Raw genomic sequence first — 16,281 nt, forward strand, 5'->3', positions numbered from 1 at the left:
CAACTCTTATAAGGAAAACATTTAATTGAGGGGGCCTGCTAACAGTTTCAGAAGTTCAGTCCATTATCAGGGAGCATGGTGTCGTGCAGGCATAGTCGTGGAGACACTGGGTGGTATCCTGAGCATAGGAAACCTCAACTTCTATGGCCACAGTGATACTTTTCCTCCAACAAGGCCACACTCACTCCAACAAAGCCACACCTCCTATTAGTGCCACTCCTTGTGAGATTATGGGAGCCACTACATTAAACTACCACAGTCATCCTCAAACGCATAGAAAGTCTGAAGCCACTTTGGGATACATACAAGACCCTGTCTCAAAAACAAATAGCAAGGCAGGTGGCGGTGGTGGCGCACGCCTTTAATTCCAGGAGGCGGAGGCAGGCGAATCTCTGTGAGTTCGAGGCCAGCCTAGTCTACAAAGTGAGTTCCAGGACAGCTAGGGCTGTTACATAGAGAAACTCTGTCTCAAAAAAACAAAACAACAAAAACAAACCAGAAAAACAAACAAACAACAAAATAGACCATTTTAAAAATAGCATTTATGGGTTCCAGACACAAGGATGAAATGTTCCTAGTGACCATCATTTAACCCTAAGGCACCAGAGGACAGGCACACATAATGTTAGGAAAGAGAACGGCCTTCCCCCCTACCCCCAGTCGCCGACAAGATGGCCGAATTGGAGCAGAAGAAGAAGCGGACCTACCGCGGCGTGGACCTGGACCAGCTGCTGGACATGTCCTCTGAGCCCCTGATGCAGCTCTACAGCGCCCGACAGAGGAGACGCCTCAACCGCGACCTGCCTGCGGTGGAAGCGGCACCCGCTGCTCAAGCACCTGAGAAAAGCCAAGAAGGAGGCGCCGCCCATGGAGAAGCCCCACCTGTGGGACATGATCATCCTGCCCAAGATGGTGGGGAGCATGGTGGGCGTGTACAACGGCGAGACCTTCAACCAGGTGGAGATCAAGCTGGAGATGATTGGCACTACCTGGGAGAGTTCTCCATTACCCACCAGCCTGTGAAGCAGGGCCGGCCTGGCGTCGGTGCCACCCACTCCTCCCGCTTCATCCCCCTCAAGTAGCTGTGGCCAATAAAGACTCATGTTCAGTCAAAGAGAGAGAGATTCACATGGTGGGTGGAGAAAGCCAACTCCAGCAAATTGCCCCCTGATTTCCACATGCCCACCACTGCATGCACATACACACATTAAATGAATGTGATAACTTTTATGATTGACAAAGAAAAAAATGTCTAAAAATTGGTAAAGAAATAACTATTGAGCCGGGTGGTGGTGGTGCACGCCTTTAATCCCAGCACTCGGGAGGCAGAGGCAGGCGGATCTCTGTGAGTTCGAGGCCAGCCTGGTCTACAAGAGCTAGTTCCTGGACAGGCACCAAAAACTACAGAGAAACCCTGTCTCGAAAAAATCCAAAAAAAAAAAAAATAACTATTTACCCAGTGTGTTCTGTGTGGACGGCAACACCGTTACTGTTAAGTAATGGAGAGGGGAGCATCTCTATTGAAGAATAAATGAGAATGAAATAATAATCGAGATAGCTGTAATTCTCCAATAAATGCCATTGCATTGTTAATGAGGTCAGGTACCCTCACAAGAAGAGACACAGCAGTCCTGACCCAGGGAGGGGTCACTCCATCTACAATCTGGCAAAGAGACTAAAGCTAGGGTGATCCAGCCCCCAAACTCCCCCAAGACAGAAAATACTGTGGAACAGGCGAGGTGACAGGAAGGGAGCCAGGTGGTGATTGTGCACACCTTTAATCCCAGTACTCGGGAGGCAGAGGCAGGTAGGTCTCTGAGTTTGAGGCCAGCCTGGTCTACAAAGTGAGTTCCAGGACAACCAAGGCTGTTAAGAAGAGAAATCCTGTCTTGAAAAACAAAACAAAACAAAAAAAAAAAAACAAAAAGAGAGAGAGAGAGAAGGAAGGAAGGAAGGAGGAAGGAAGGAAGGAAGGAGGGAGGGAGGAGGGAGGGAGGGAAGGAGGGAGGGAGGGAGGGAGGGAGGAAGGAAGGAAGGAAGGAAGGAAGGAAGGTCGCTGTTAGGTTGTGCATTCTTGGGCAGTGGGGAGCAGGAACCTAAAGGCAGAGAAATATCTCCAGTACGAGGTTCACCATCTGGCTGTTATGGCCCTGAAGAGACTGATCATCCGGGACTGTGGATAATATAGTCTGGTCAAGGGCTACTGCCTTCCAGTAAACACTGTGGGTCAAGCTGGTTCTAGTAGAAATAGCTAGAGTTCTGACCAGGGTGGAGGAGGTAGGAAGAAGGGCCATCAGGGTATATGTAACCTAGAAAGGGACCCGTAATGTGACTCCTCAGAGGGAAATAGAGGTAACTTCTGTCTCACGTCCCCTGGACCACAAAGACACACAGAGTCAGTGTTCTAATTAGATGATTTTATTGCAGATGTCTAAAGGGGGAGGCAAGAACCACGGACTCAGTTGGCTGCCAAGATCTCCTGAACCCAGGGCATGAGGGCTGTGACTCGGGAGTACACAGCAGGAGTGGAGGTGGAGCAGACGCCACTGCCCCAGGACACGATGCCTGCCAGGGTCCAGGCTCCATCCTTCTGGCAGACAAGAGGGCCACCAGAGTCACCCTGCAGAGAAAGACAAAGGACTTGTCTTCAAACCTGACGAGGATACCTGGACCTGGTGGGGTGCCGTTGACTGACAGCTGCGAGCGCTCATGGTCTCTGAGCGTAGGAGACACACACAGCTCACAGAGCTGGTGGCAATAGCGGGCTCACTGTGGGCAGTGTCTGTTGGCATCTGCCCATCCTTGTGTGGGCAGCAGAGAAGGGCAGAGGGCTGTGTGAACACAGACCACTGTGGGCCTGCGCTCTCCGCTAGCCTGATCACGGCTTAGGCAGGCCTGTGAGTGGGTGGGGTGGGAGGCTGTACCATGCAGGAGGAGACACCACTGGCGCCTGCACAGATCATCACGTCGGTGATCTTGGATCCCCAGAATTCCTTGCATTCAGCAGTGGACACAATGGGCAGGGCTGCCTGCTGCAGCTTGTCGGGGGTCTTGAGGGCTACAGGGACAGAGGGAACGGAGTCAGGGTCCCTAGGCCCACCAGCCTACCTGATACATAGCACCATGAGTCCTTTCGGACATCTATGAGGCTGCCGCTTTCAGGTCCCACCACAGGCAGGGCTGGGCCTCAGGCATGGCTGTTACATTGTCCTTATCCTGCCCATGTCCAGCCCTACCTTGTCACTGTAGGAAGTGAGTGTGTAAGACTTCAAGACAGCATGACCCCCCCCCCCCCCCACTAGAGTCTCAGAGACCCATGCTGGGGCTCACAGTCCGTCTACTACCAGAGAGGACAGTACCTCCTGCTGAGTTGAGGGCTTCCTCCTCCATCTTATCAGCAATCCTTTGTTTGTGCTGAGTAAGTTTTAAATATGAAGACTTAACTGACACGTACTAATTGTTAACTTGCTATAGATTGCTAGTTAATAATTTTTTTTCAGGCAGTGTCTCATTATGTAGGCTCTGGCTGACCTGGAACTCACAGTATCTGCCTGTCTCTGCCTCCCAAGTGCTGAGACTAAAGTGTGCCACCATGCCCAGCTTTAATTAACAAATTTCAAATTAAGAACTGGAAAGATGTATGAATGTTGACACTTAGACAAAGCAAGCACGAGAGGTCACACGCGGCCTAGGCAGCCTGACCCTTGGACAGCCTCTGTGGTAGCAAGCCCACAGCATGCTCACCGTTGTACTTAGTCTTGCCCCAGCCAGTGGTGGCACACACTGTCCCAACAGGGAAGTCATCGTCAGCGGTGGGCAGACACACGGCGGACACGGTATCAGAGAACTGGGCAGGAGTGGCCAACTTCAGCAAGGTGATGTCATTGCGCACGGTGAACATGTTGAACTTGGGGTTCTTGAAAACCTGGGGGGACCAGAAACTCAGCTGAGACCTAGGAGGAGACTGGCTCTGGCGCGTTCCAGGGGACACGCTCCTTTCCTTTTGGCCCCATCAGAGCAGACCCAGAAAGAGAATTCTAAGGCTAGCCCCGGCTTTACTGTGCTCCTGTCCTTCAAGCAGCCAGAGGCTTTCCCTGCTGGGCTTGCTCCCTCTGCTTGCACGCTGAGCTCTTCACCCATGCAGCAGCCCGTACCTTTGCGATCTTCAGGACCTGGACATTTTCCTCGTCAGAGCCCTGGTCAAACTCTCCAGCCACCACCACATCAGATGTCCTAGAATTTACACACATAGGGGTGAAGATGAAGATGGGTCTCATCTCCTCCCCAACCCCAAATAAAGCTGGAGGCAAGATAGTCTGAGACTCACGAGACGCCGCAGTGGGCAGCGGTGACTACCCAGTCTTCACTGATGAGAGAACCCCCACAAAAGTGGAAGCCAGTCTTGTCCTGGGGAAGATAAAGAGGAAGGTCAATGGCTCCCCCTGGGCGGCACCCCAGAATGTGCCCTCATGTGCCCCAAATGCCCCTCTTACCTGCAGGGACACCTGCCAGGGCCAGGAGCCAGGGACAGCATCCTCTCCATTGACGATCCTGGCCAGACCCGTCAGCACAGGTTGGATGGCAGGTACTCCACAGCCTGGGGGATAGTGACAGTCATGGTGTAGAACTCCTCGGCCAACTCGGGACCCACTGAGACCATGCCATCTCCCCTGGAAACATCTGGCTCCCCTCTAACCTCTTAGCTCGGGGGTTCCCCTCACACACAGCCTCCTGACCCAGTTATCTTCTCAGGAATGAAAAGAGGCATGGCTGCCCCTGTCCAAGCATATCACAGGAGAAGGAACAGGAAGCAGACTGGACCATTAGACTGTCTGGCTCATTTCTTTGGTACCTGCCTATTTTGGTAACTATGTCCTATGAAATTTGGTTCCTTAATTTTTTGTTTTATTTTGGGATTTTTTTTTTTTTTTTTTTTTTGTTTGAGACAGGGTTTCTCTGTGTAGCCCTGGCTGTCCTGGAACTCACTCTGTAGAACAGGCTGGCTTCAAACTTAGAGATCCACCTGCCTCTGCTTCCCCAGTACTAGGGTTAAAGAAGCATGGCATCATCACCCACATCGGGTCCTTAATTTTTTAAGAAAATCAGACTTTGTGCCAGGTGTGCTGGTACACTCTTTTAATATCAACACCCAGGAGACTGGCAGGAAGATCTCTGAGTTCAAGGCCAGTCAGGACCACTTACTAAAACTCTGTTGAGAGAGAGAGGAGAAAAGGGGGACTCTGATTCTACAGCATGAAAGATCACACGGCAGAAGACCGGGAGAAGCAGAGGGAGTGGCCAGGCATCTTGGCATGCCGGGACACACTTGCTACAGTGGCCAGCAGGGCTTCACAGGGGCTTCAGATCGTCTCTGTGTTGGAGCAGTGTGACCCTGTGACCAGTCTCGGCACTTCTAGAGTCCTCTGACCTGCTCAAGGGCCAGCACAGGAACAAGGAAACAGACAAGGCCCTTCAGTGATGACTGATATACCCCCAAAGTCACAATAATCCATTTTTATAATAGCCAAAAAATGAGAAATAAGAGCGATGTGTTCTCACGGCAAAGTATATTTAAGTGAATGAGTTGGGTCTCCATGGCAACATGGGTTGATCTACAGTGAGAGGAAAAAGAGCATGTTGTAAAACTGACACTCAAAGTATTATTTATGTAATTTTAAGGCTGTTTGCTTATAAATTTATAAATATGTAGTGTATTTGTATAAGCCTGAAGAGGAATGACTCAGAATAGGGTTGGGGAGGGAGCAAAGAAAAACTTGGCTGAATCTGAGTTATCATTTAAAAAGAAGCATTTGGCTGAGCAGTGGTGGCAGACACCTTTAACACTCGGGAGGCAGAGGCAAGAGGATCTCTGTGAGTTCGAGGCCAGCCTGGTCTACAGAGTAAGATCCAGGACAGCCGGGGCTACTGAGGCTGAGGAGATGGCTCAGAGGGTAGTAACTTTCATGTTTGGATGATGACCTCAGTTCAGATCCCTGGCACCCATGTAAAGGAAAAGAGTAGGCTGGTATAGTAACAAATGCCTCTAGTCACGGTTGCTCTGAAGGTTGAAGCAGGAGAATTGCTTGAGCCCAAGAGTTGCCAGGCTGAGCAACAGGGTGAGATGGTGGTTTCAGAACAAAATAAGCAACAGCAATTTAAAACAAAATGGGAGGGCTAGAGATTCTTCTGAAATCGAGTGTGATTGTGTATGCCTGTAATCCTGACGCTTGGGAGATGAAGGCAGGAGGGTCAGGATGGACTACGTAAGACTGTCTCTGCAGAAAGCCTCATTTCCCAAGTGCTAAGACTACAGGCACGCACCACCACGTCTGGCCAATCTCTCCCCTTTTGTCTTTACTCGTTATTTTCTTTGTTTTATAAATGAAAAGCAAAATCTTAAGATGGAGGTGGTGGCTGGCATTAAGTCTTTAACCTAAGTACTTGGGAGGCTGAGGCAAAAGGATTGCTCTAAGTTTGAACCTGCCTAGGCTGCACAATGAATTCTAGGCTAACCTGGGCTACAGAGTGAGACCCTATCTCAAACAAAACGAAAAAAGCAAACAACAGAAAGAAAACAAAATGCTTAGCATTTGCCAGCGTGGTAACTAAGCCCCGCCCCCCCGAGACGGGCAACTGACTCCTATGTGCCACGGCACCCCCTCTTCAGCCACATCGGGGGTCTACAGGTCACTGCTGAGCCCTGGTTTGTCTTTTTGTTCCTGAAGTAGGGTGTAAGGGCCCTGAAAGTCCTAGAAGGATCCCCGTCCTTCCTGAGGTTTCAGGGTGCTGGTCCTGATTCAAACAGGAAGGGTAGGGGATTAGCTCTTCCAGGATAAACCCCCTCTGTCTCCTCTCCCTCTGATGGAGCCTGAGCCCCAACACTTACCAAAGGTGGCCCCCACAAGGGCAAAGCAGGACAAGAGCCAAAGGAATGCCATGGTGTTGGTGAGGAAAGTGAGGCTTGCCTACTCTGAGACTCTTTTATATCCCCTAGAGTCCTCAAGCCCCGCCCAGTCCCTGTGACCCTCGCCAACTTGGTCCAAGAACTACCCTTCGTGTTATCCAGAGACCTTGGACAGAAGTGGTGGCCAAGCCCCTTATCACTGTCTAGTTTGGCTCTTAGCCTGTAATGCCCAACCCATGGGAAAAGGGCAGCCGTCCTGATAGACCAATGCCCATGAGCCTTGGTGGTGCCCAATATCCCCAAGGCCCTGTGGACAAGATCCTGCTGGACCGGGAGCACATGCCCTGCAGAGCCCAGCACGTGCATTCTTCCTGGGAGGGGGGCTAGGAGACTTGGTGCCCATCTCGATGACACAGAGAAGCTTCTAGTTCTTAAATGAAGGCAGTTCCAGGATGGATTCAAAGAAGCTGGTGATTGGGAGGCCTCAGAGCAGATGGCTGACCCATGACCACAAATGTTGGTTACACGGCCAGTCAGGATTATCCAGGGATCACCTTGTCCCCAGTCCCACCAACCAGTCTGAGGGTGGAGAGGAGGAACAGGAAGGGTCCTAGACAACAGAACAGTAACCCTGGAGTGTCTACTGTGATCAATGGATTCTTTCCTGTGATAATTCACAACCTGTGGAATTAGCCTTGGGGCTGGGAGTGCCTGTCTAACACACAGGAAACGCTGGGTTCAACCCCCACCACATCACACTGTGGTGGTGTAGACTATAATCTAAGCATTCCAGGGGTGAAGGCGAGAGAATCAGAAGTTCAAGGTCACTCTTGGCTACAAAGCAAGTTCTAGGCTAGCCTGGGCTACTTGAGAGCCTGTCAAGAAGGAGGAGGAGAGTCTGTATTTGGGTAAAGTTTTAGTTTCTTTTTAAGAAGACATATTTAACCGGGCGATGGTAGCGCACGCCTTTAATCCTAGCACTCGGGAGGCAGAGGCAGGCAGATCTCTGTGAGTTCGAGACCAGCCTGGTCTACAGAGCTAGTTCCAGGACAGGCTCCAAAGCCAAAGAGAAACCGTCTCGAAAAACCAAAAAAAAAAAAAAAGAAGACATATTTATCATACTGGGGTAATGGCTTGAGGATTAAGAGCATGGCTGCTCTTCCAAAGGACCCAGGTTTGAGTCCCAGTACCCAAGTGGCAGCTCACAATTGTCTGAAATCCTAGTTCTAGGTGATCCAGCGCCTTCTTCTGGCCTCTTTGAGCACTGCCTGCCTGTGGGGCATAGGCAGCTGTGCAGGCAAAACACCAACACACCTTTTAAAAAATGACACTCGGGAGGCAGAGGCAGGCAGATCTCTGTGAGTTCGAGACCAGCCTGGTCTACAAGAGCTAGTTCCAGGACAGGCTCCAAAACCACAGAGAAACCCTGACTCGAAAAACCAAAAAAAAAAAAAAAAAAAAAAGACAATTATTCAAATGTAGGGGCGGCACACTCATGTGGCATGGTGTACATGTGGAGGTCAAAGGGTAACTTATAAGCGTCAGTTCTCTCTTTCCACCACGTGGGTCCCAGGGACTGGATTCAGATTGTCAGGGTCGGTGGCAAGCACTTTTACCCACGGAGCTCAGAGTTTTGTTTCTGTAAGACGAGCCGTTATTTCTGCACAGAATTACACCGAGAACAAACTCTTCTATTACCACGATTGTGCATGCATGTTTTGCCTGCATGGGTATCTGTGTGAAGGTGTACGATCCCCTTGGAACTGGAGTTACATGCAGTTATGAGCTGTCATGTGAAATGACTCAGTAGTTAAGAGCATGTGCTGTTCTCCCAGACGACCAGAGTTTGGTTCCCAGTATCTGTGTCTGGTGGCTCACACCCACCTGCACACCCAATGCTAGGGGATCTGATGCCCTCTTCTGCCCTCCGAGTTCACACATATGTGTTCATACTTGGACACAGCCACATAGAAACACACACACACAGAGAAAGAGAAATAAAATAGAAATAAAGTATTTAAAGACTAACCTGGACTACACAGCAAATTTGTAACTAGCCTGAGTTGGAGACCGTGTCTGGAAACCAATGTTGAAAGGAAGGAAGGAAAGCAGGCCAGTTCTTCATCTAAGGCCCCCGGGGCCCTTTGGTCTTTAAGGCCAAATGACAGTAGCAGACTTGAGTCTGAGTCAACAGCACGCGTGTCTCCTGGGCTGCTGAAGGAAAACTGTCCATTTGAATTTGTTTTGGTCCTTAGCTCACGGGCTCAGTGTGAGCAGATGTCCCTCCAGGACAGCCAGAGCTCCGGCAGCCAGAGCAACAGCCAGGCCACTCCTGACAGTGGCCTGCAGATCCTGAGCCCTGGGCCAGCGGCTCTCTAGCTCTTAGCTGCGGCTACGTCTTTTCCCCACTGCAGCAGCTGTGCAGCTGCCCAGGGCTGTGACCCTTGGCCACTTTGAAGTGAGGAATCCTTGCTCTAGCTGCAGGCCAGCCTGGCTTATGGAACCTAGCAGGAACTACATCTATCCCTCTCGTCAGCCTTTCCACGCAGGTGGCCAAGCCTTTTGGACTTTCCTTGCCTAGGGGACTTTTCCAGAGCAGAAGACAAAAGCAGCTCCAGATTTTTGGCTCCTCCAGTGTCTGTGGAAACCAAACTCATCCCAGACTTGAGGACAAGGGTTGTCTGGCTCCAGACAGGGGAAGAAGTGTTTGTGTGGCCCAGTTGGCGCCAAGCTACAACCTAAAGCGCTGCCGGGAGCCTCTCTTCTCTCCATCCCTATCTTTTTCCTTCTTTCTTGATGAAAAAGATTCTAGGGTGTCTTGGACAGGACTGCAATCTGATAAGATAAAGCCTTGCGTGCACAAGGGACTTGGGACGCTTCTACTATCAGTGGGGTTTTCTTTTCCTTACTCTCCTTTTCTTCATTTATTTTTGAGATTCCTAGAAACTTACAGGTTTGCCGCTGGGAAGAGAGATCAATGCAGGTGATCTATGCATGGCCTTCCTCACGATTCATTGCTATGTAACATCCTCATTGAAACATCTCATGTAAAAGGAATACTGTCTCTGTAGGCAACTTCTACGGAGTTCGGTATGCTGGGATTCTTGCATCTCAGCTGGTAAAATGCTTCAGCCAGATGCTGGATGAGTCTTTCTGGCTTGCCTCAGGGGAAACACAGATTTCTTGTTGTGGCTCCTACTCGAAGGACTGTAGGTGGCTGCCCCTCTCTCTCCTCAGGAGGCTCTCTACCCTCTCTCTGTGTTCTGTGACCACTCCCTCCTTTGTCCCCTTGGGATGAGGTGTATGTCTACTGTGGTTAGTTCCTGGACATCTCACAAGTCTTTGCTGGCTTTCCTACTCTCCACTCACCTCTGTAGAAAGCTTTGTTGCAACTTTCCTCCCTCTCTGCTGCTATGAGTCTCCAAATAATATTTCCTTGGGGCTGGAGAGACAGCCCAGCAGTTAAGAGCACTGCTGTTCTTTCCGATGACCTAGGTTCAGCTCCCAACATGGAGGCTTAAAATTGTTTGTAACTTCAGTTCCAGGGGATCCAATGCCCATTTCTAGCCCCTGCAGGTACCAGGTACACACATGATGCACGTATATACATACAAACCCTCAACTACATATAATAAAATAAATTCAAAGTAATGTCTTCACATCTGACAGGGTGGCTCACATCTAAGAAATTTAATCCCCCTTTGTACACTTTAAATGGGTTCTCTAGAGCCCTTAAAGGGTGTATTCGAGGAGTTATCTATTCTGTAGGTAAAATTTCTAATATTTGGACTAGGGTATAGCTCAGCAGTACAGCCTTTGCCTGCTGTGCAAGAAAAGCTGGGCTTGATCTCTAGGGCCACCCAATCTTAAGGTCCCCCAATCTTAAGGGCGTGATGAAGGGGTAAAGATTTGAAAATCTGCTGGACTGACATGCAGCAGGCCCTAGTTTGATTCCCAATGACTGAAACAAAACAAAACAAAACCTGTAAGACTTAAGACATAAGGTAGGTTTTAAACCAATGAAATGGCTCAGTGGGTTACCACCAAGCCCGACAACCTGAGCTCAAGTCCCAGAACCCACATGGTAGAAAGAGAACCGATTCTAACAAGTTCTCCTCTGACATCCAGACTTGTACTGTCCCATGAGCACACACCGCTACCCCCAGCCTATGAAATAAAGATGATTCAGGAAGTCAGGCATGGCAGCTTATGCCTGTAAATCCCAGGAGGCCAAGGCTGCATGGTGAGACCCTGCCAATGTGTAAGTATCAACATGTGTATCAAAACAAGTTAGCTGCTAAATCTAGGTGAACAGTTTCTGGGGCAATGATAGGCCTGACTTACCAGACTTTCTGAAGATTGAATTAAAAATTTATCAAAGAGGGGCTGGAGAGATGGCTCAGAGGTTAAGAGCATTGCCTGCTCTTCCAAAGGTCCTGAGTTCAATTCCCAGCAACCACATGGTGGCTCACAACCATCTGTAATGGGGTCTGGTGCCCTCTTCTGATCTGCTGGCATACACACAGACAGAATATTGTATACATAATAAATAAATAAATAAAAATTTATCAAAGAAAAGTTGGGAAAAAAATATGCTTTTTAAAGAATCTCGAATGAAAAGGAGATAAACGCTGGAGAGATGTTTCCAGTGGTTAAAAGCAAGGGCTGTTCTTGCAGAGGAACCAGGTTCAATTCCCAGCACCCACATGGCGTCTCACAACCGCCTGTAGCTCAAGCTCCAAAGGATCCTCTGCCATTTGTTGGCACCAGATATACATGTAGCACACAGACAGACATGCAGGAAAAACACCCACACACTTAAAAAAAATAAATAAATCTTAAACAAATAAATAGCAACGGAGCTGGGTATCTCGAGGAAAGAGCGCCAGTTTGGCTCACAGCACGGACAGCGCCATCAACAGAAAGCTGCACTGTGATGTTCCAGGGCAGGCTGTGAAGGTGGGCCCCAGAGGCTGCAGCTCTGCCATCACGGCATGTCTGCTTCTCCTGGCACCAAGAGTCAGCTGGGAAGAAGGAAGAGCTTCGATGTGCCACATGGGGAGACTTCCTGGGGCAAAGCTTAGTGGAGAACAGCAGACACTCGATCGCAGGGCTGTGACCCCTGCTGAGAAGCAGGAGCCGTAATCTAGCTGGGGCCCAGGGTATCTAGGGACAGGAGGGAGCCGATTCATTTAAACTGTCGGCTCTCCGAGTTTAAGTGGGAAGCATTCGTGAGGAACACGGCTGAGGGCTGAGGACGCGGGAGTCCCTGATGTAGAATGCCAGGTGTGATCATGCCCCAGAGGGGACGTTTTTACACAGTGGGATCTCTGGTTAGTTCAGGGATTGAACTACGCTGTCATAGAAAAGGGCATTTCCGTGACCTCTTAGCTAGAGATCAACTTGGGGGTGGGGAGATTAGGTAAAGAAGCAAGCAGCTGAACTGCCCTTGGAACTGCTCACACGCTGTGACAAGGGTCTCAAGTCCTGTGGAAGCCCGGGCCCTGAGTTTTCTGTCCTTCGGAAGCTGGGAAATCACAAAAGTGATTCTCGGAATTGGCAGGGCTTGGATCTTTCTGTTCTGCTATTAAAGGAAACAGATAATCCGCATGGAAAACTGGTAATAGTTTCCACAGACATCTGTCCACCCTACCGCCCAGTCTGTCTACCTGTACACAGCCACTCAAGAGAATGACTCAGCAGGCCTGGGGCCCAGCTACTGTATGAGGTCAGACAGAAGGGTCCCAAGTTCAGGGCCCACATGAGCAACTTAGCAAGGTTCTTCTCAAAAATAAATAAATACTGTTTTAAAAGAGCCAGTTAGAATCCAGGCTTTGGGATCAGGAGTGCAAGGACATCTTCCACCACTCAGTAAGCTGAAGACCAGCCTGAGCTACATAAGACCCTGTCTCAGGGAACAAACCAAAAAGGCTAGGGTATATGTAGTTCAGGGGTAGAGTGATTACCTAACATACTAAACTGCTAGGGTCCAGAATTCAATCCCAATATCAAAAGTACTCGGCGTCCCCTTCCTTTCATCTGGTCCCTGTGTCCTGGGCCTCGGTTTCCCCAGGCAGCTCCCTTTCTGAGGACATTTGGAACGATCTCTTTGGGCCTCTCTGATGGGGGTCAGGATTAAAAACCGGGGAGCTGCACCCCCCTGCATGGGTCCCTCGCGCCTTTCCACACCTGTTGCTGTTGTGAGTCCTGAACCAGCCCTGTCACCATCCCCACCTCCATCCCCGAACCCTGCCGCCCCCACCCCTGTGACAGCTGCACAGGTTCCCACAGGCCCACACCTGAGCAGTCAGGCCAGCTGCGGATTCCCACAGACTGCAAGACGTCAGCACAGGCTGCTGCAGCTAACAGCCTGGCCACTGCAGCCATCCCCCCCCCCCCCCCCCCCGCCCCGCCTCGTAGGGAGCCCATGCTGGCCAGGCCCTGGAGAGCACGGTGCCGCCTCTACAGTGGAGTGGAAGGTGATTCTAGATCACGTGTCCCTTCCCGGACCCAGAATCACCCCAGAACCTGGCAGCTGGGGGTCCTACCCCCTTTCTCATACCCAGCCAGTCCCATTGTTGCTTAGCTTGACCACTCAGCTCCGAGTCTCAGTTCCCCCCATTCCTCAGTTTCCTGGGGGCCACACCATTGCCAGCTTCACAGGACTGGTGTGAGGATGCAGGGCAGACCAAGGTTCCTGCTCTGTTCTTTTTTTTTTTTTTTTTTTTTTTTTTTGGTTTTTCGAGACAGGGTTTCTCTGTGGCTGTGGAGCCTGTCCTGGAACTAGCTCTGCTCTGTTCTTGATGTACAGAAAGGTCTCAAAGCATCAAAGCATAGACTTTTTTTTTTTTTTTTTGAGACAGGGTTTCTATGTGTAACAGTCCTGGCTGCCCTGGAACTCACTTTGTAGACCAGACTGGCCTCAAACTAACAGAGGTCTGCCTGCCTCTGCCTCTCAAGTGCTGGGATTGAAGGTGGATTGAAGGTGTGCGCCACCACTGTCCAGTGCATAGACAATCTTAAAGATTTATTTATGTATATAAGTATTCCGTATTCCCGTATGTCTGCATGACAGAAGAGGGCATCAGATACCGCTAGAGATGATTGTGAGCCACCATGTAGCAGCTCGGAATTGAACTCAGAACCTCTTGAAGAGCAACCAGTGCTCTTAACTACTGAGCTACCTCTCCAACCCGAGAAGGCATTTAAAGGGTCAAATATCAAGGTTCCAAAGATTTTTTTTTTTTTTTTTTTTTGGTTTTTCGAGACAGGGTTTCTCTATGGTTTTGGAGCCTGTCCTGGAACTAGCTCTTATAGACCAGGCTGGTCTCGAACTGCCTCTGCCTCCCGAGTGTTGGGATTAAAGGCGTGCGCCACCACCGCCCGGCGCTTATCCTCAATGTTAAGAGAGGCTTTGTCTCTCCAAACTTGTCTTCCCTGTGCCACAGGAGGCAAAGTCTGGGGTCAGCCTAGGAACATCAGCCTCCTTCCCTGGGGACCTCAGAATAGCTGGGCACAGGAAACGGGGTGATTCCAGGCCTCAGAGGGGGCTTGTGACCTAGAGCATTCTCTAACATCTGCTGTAGAAACTCGAGGCGATCCTGCTCGCTTGGGCTCTCAACTCTCCACTGGGAGAAACCAAGACAAAGGGGATCAGCTTTTCTGGTTCCCAGCCATTGGGATAGGTCAGGGGTGAGAAGGAACAAGACTTAAGAGGGCCACAGAGACAACTTTGGGTTCTTTCCTAATTGCCAGGCTGTAGAAAATTGTCACTGGGGAGGGTGCTGTCCCAGGCTTTTGGCCCTGGTAGGTATTCCTCCTGCAGGTGAGAGGGGGATTCTGGGAGATGAGTGCAGTCTGGGTTGTTTACCTGGAGTTGCTGCCCAGGTAGGAGTTGGCTCTCTGTCCACTTCTGTGGTGGTTCCTATGCCAGGCTGGTTTTTTTTTTTTTTTTTTGGGCCACCAACCAGCTCCCAAATCATGACAGAGAGACATACGAGTTTTGAATGCCTGGCCTAGTTAGGCTCATTTCTGGTTAGTGAAATTAACCCTTCTCTTTATCTGGCTTTTGCCTTGGGCTTTTTACTTTTCTTTCCTTCTGTATCTTAGGTTCACTGCTTCTTTAGTCTGGCTGGTGACTGCCTGTCTCTGAGCCCTGTGTCTCCTTTAGTCTCTCCTCCTTCTTCCTTTTCTCAGCCTTGATTCCTTCTCCTACTTACTCTCTCTGCCTGCCAGCTTTGCCTATTCCTCTCCTGCCTGGCTGTTGGCCATTCAGCTCTTTATTAGACCAGTCGGGTGCTTTAGGTATGCAAGGTGAAACAGATGCAACGCATCTTTCTATTATTAAACAAACGCAGCGTCAACAAAAGTAACACATCTTTGCCTGGTTAAAATAATACTTCACAAAGGTTCTCTCTTCAGGGAAGCCTGGGTGGGTCACGGATGCCCACTGAAGGGGCAAGCGAGGCCTGGGCTGTTGCCTCGGGGCTCTAATTTCAGTTCCGTTCAGAATGGAGGAAGGGAGGTGAATTTTTCATCCTCATCTCCCATGTATCTCAATGCCCGAGACGTCTGATGACAGCAGCTGGGAGTTTGACCAGGACTCCAGGCTCTGAAGATTGCTAAGGGCTGCTGGATAGCTCGGGGCTCACCAGGGGCTAGGAGAGCAGGCCTAGGAAGAAGCCCCTCCCTGCTTGGGTCACACTGGGGCTCAGACTGCCCTTAGATTCTCTTTCCAGCATCAGAAGCTTCTCTCCCATTACTTTAACATTCTTTTTTTTTGGGGGGGGCGGGATTTGAGACAAAGACAGGGTTTCTCTGTGTAACCGTGCTGGCTGGCTGTCCTGGAACTCGCTCTGTAGACCAGGCTGCGTTACCTTTCTGAGAGCCCCACTTCTCCCAGGGTCTTAGCTGGGGATCTGGTTCTTATTGGCAGGTTTTCCAGAAGCCCACAATCAACATGATCACTCTCCACAAAGACATTACCCTTCCTGAAGCTGTCCAATCCTGCGCATGCCCCTGAGATGGTGTCCGTGGTGTGCCTGCTCAATGGTGGAGGTAATTTCCCTGCGGGGGCACTGTGCGTCTCTATAGTCTGAGCAAGACAGACACCAGTTATCAGCTGACATGGTGGTCCATGGGAGGTGGGTACTGCCATGCTGGATGTGGCTACAAGCACTGACCCCTTGTTTGCCCCTCCAGACACAGATACCCGGGCCAGGCTGCTACAGGCTGCCCTGCCCCTCCCGTCTACCACTTACTATGAGAAGTTCTAGGACAAGGTGACCACAGATGAGATGGTCTGTGCTGGACCAGTGCTACCTACTGCACAGCAGAGCCTCCTGAGCTCTCCCTATACCCTCTCCCCTCTCACCCTG

At 50.3% G+C, this 16,281-nt stretch overlaps 1 protein-coding gene and 1 pseudogene across 1 annotated transcript; one reads left to right on the top strand and one right to left on the bottom strand.

Moving 5' to 3' along the window:
* Nucleotides 1-671: 671 nt before the first annotated feature.
* Nucleotides 672-1,082, top strand: LOC121447617 (annotated as a pseudogene).
* Nucleotides 1,083-2,458: 1,376 nt separating this feature from the next.
* LOC121447482 (chymotrypsinogen B) lies at nt 2,459-6,938 on the bottom strand. The gene is made up of 7 exons (XM_041650758.1): nt 6,887-6,938; nt 4,494-4,597; nt 4,328-4,407; nt 4,155-4,233; nt 3,745-3,925; nt 2,925-3,058; nt 2,459-2,620 (listed from the first exon to the last, which is right to left on the bottom strand). The coding sequence occupies exons 1-7, from the start codon at nt 6,936-6,938 to the stop codon at nt 2,459-2,461; spliced, it is 792 nt and encodes a 263-aa protein (XP_041506692.1).
* Between the last annotated feature and the right edge of the window lie 9,343 nt (nt 6,939-16,281).

The sequence above is a fragment of the Microtus oregoni genome, unplaced genomic scaffold, assembly GCF_018167655.1.
Source record: "Microtus oregoni isolate MIOR12 unplaced genomic scaffold, Mior012 000004F_ref0000308, whole genome shotgun sequence".
NCBI classification, from domain to species: Eukaryota; Metazoa; Chordata; class Mammalia; order Rodentia; family Cricetidae; genus Microtus; species Microtus oregoni.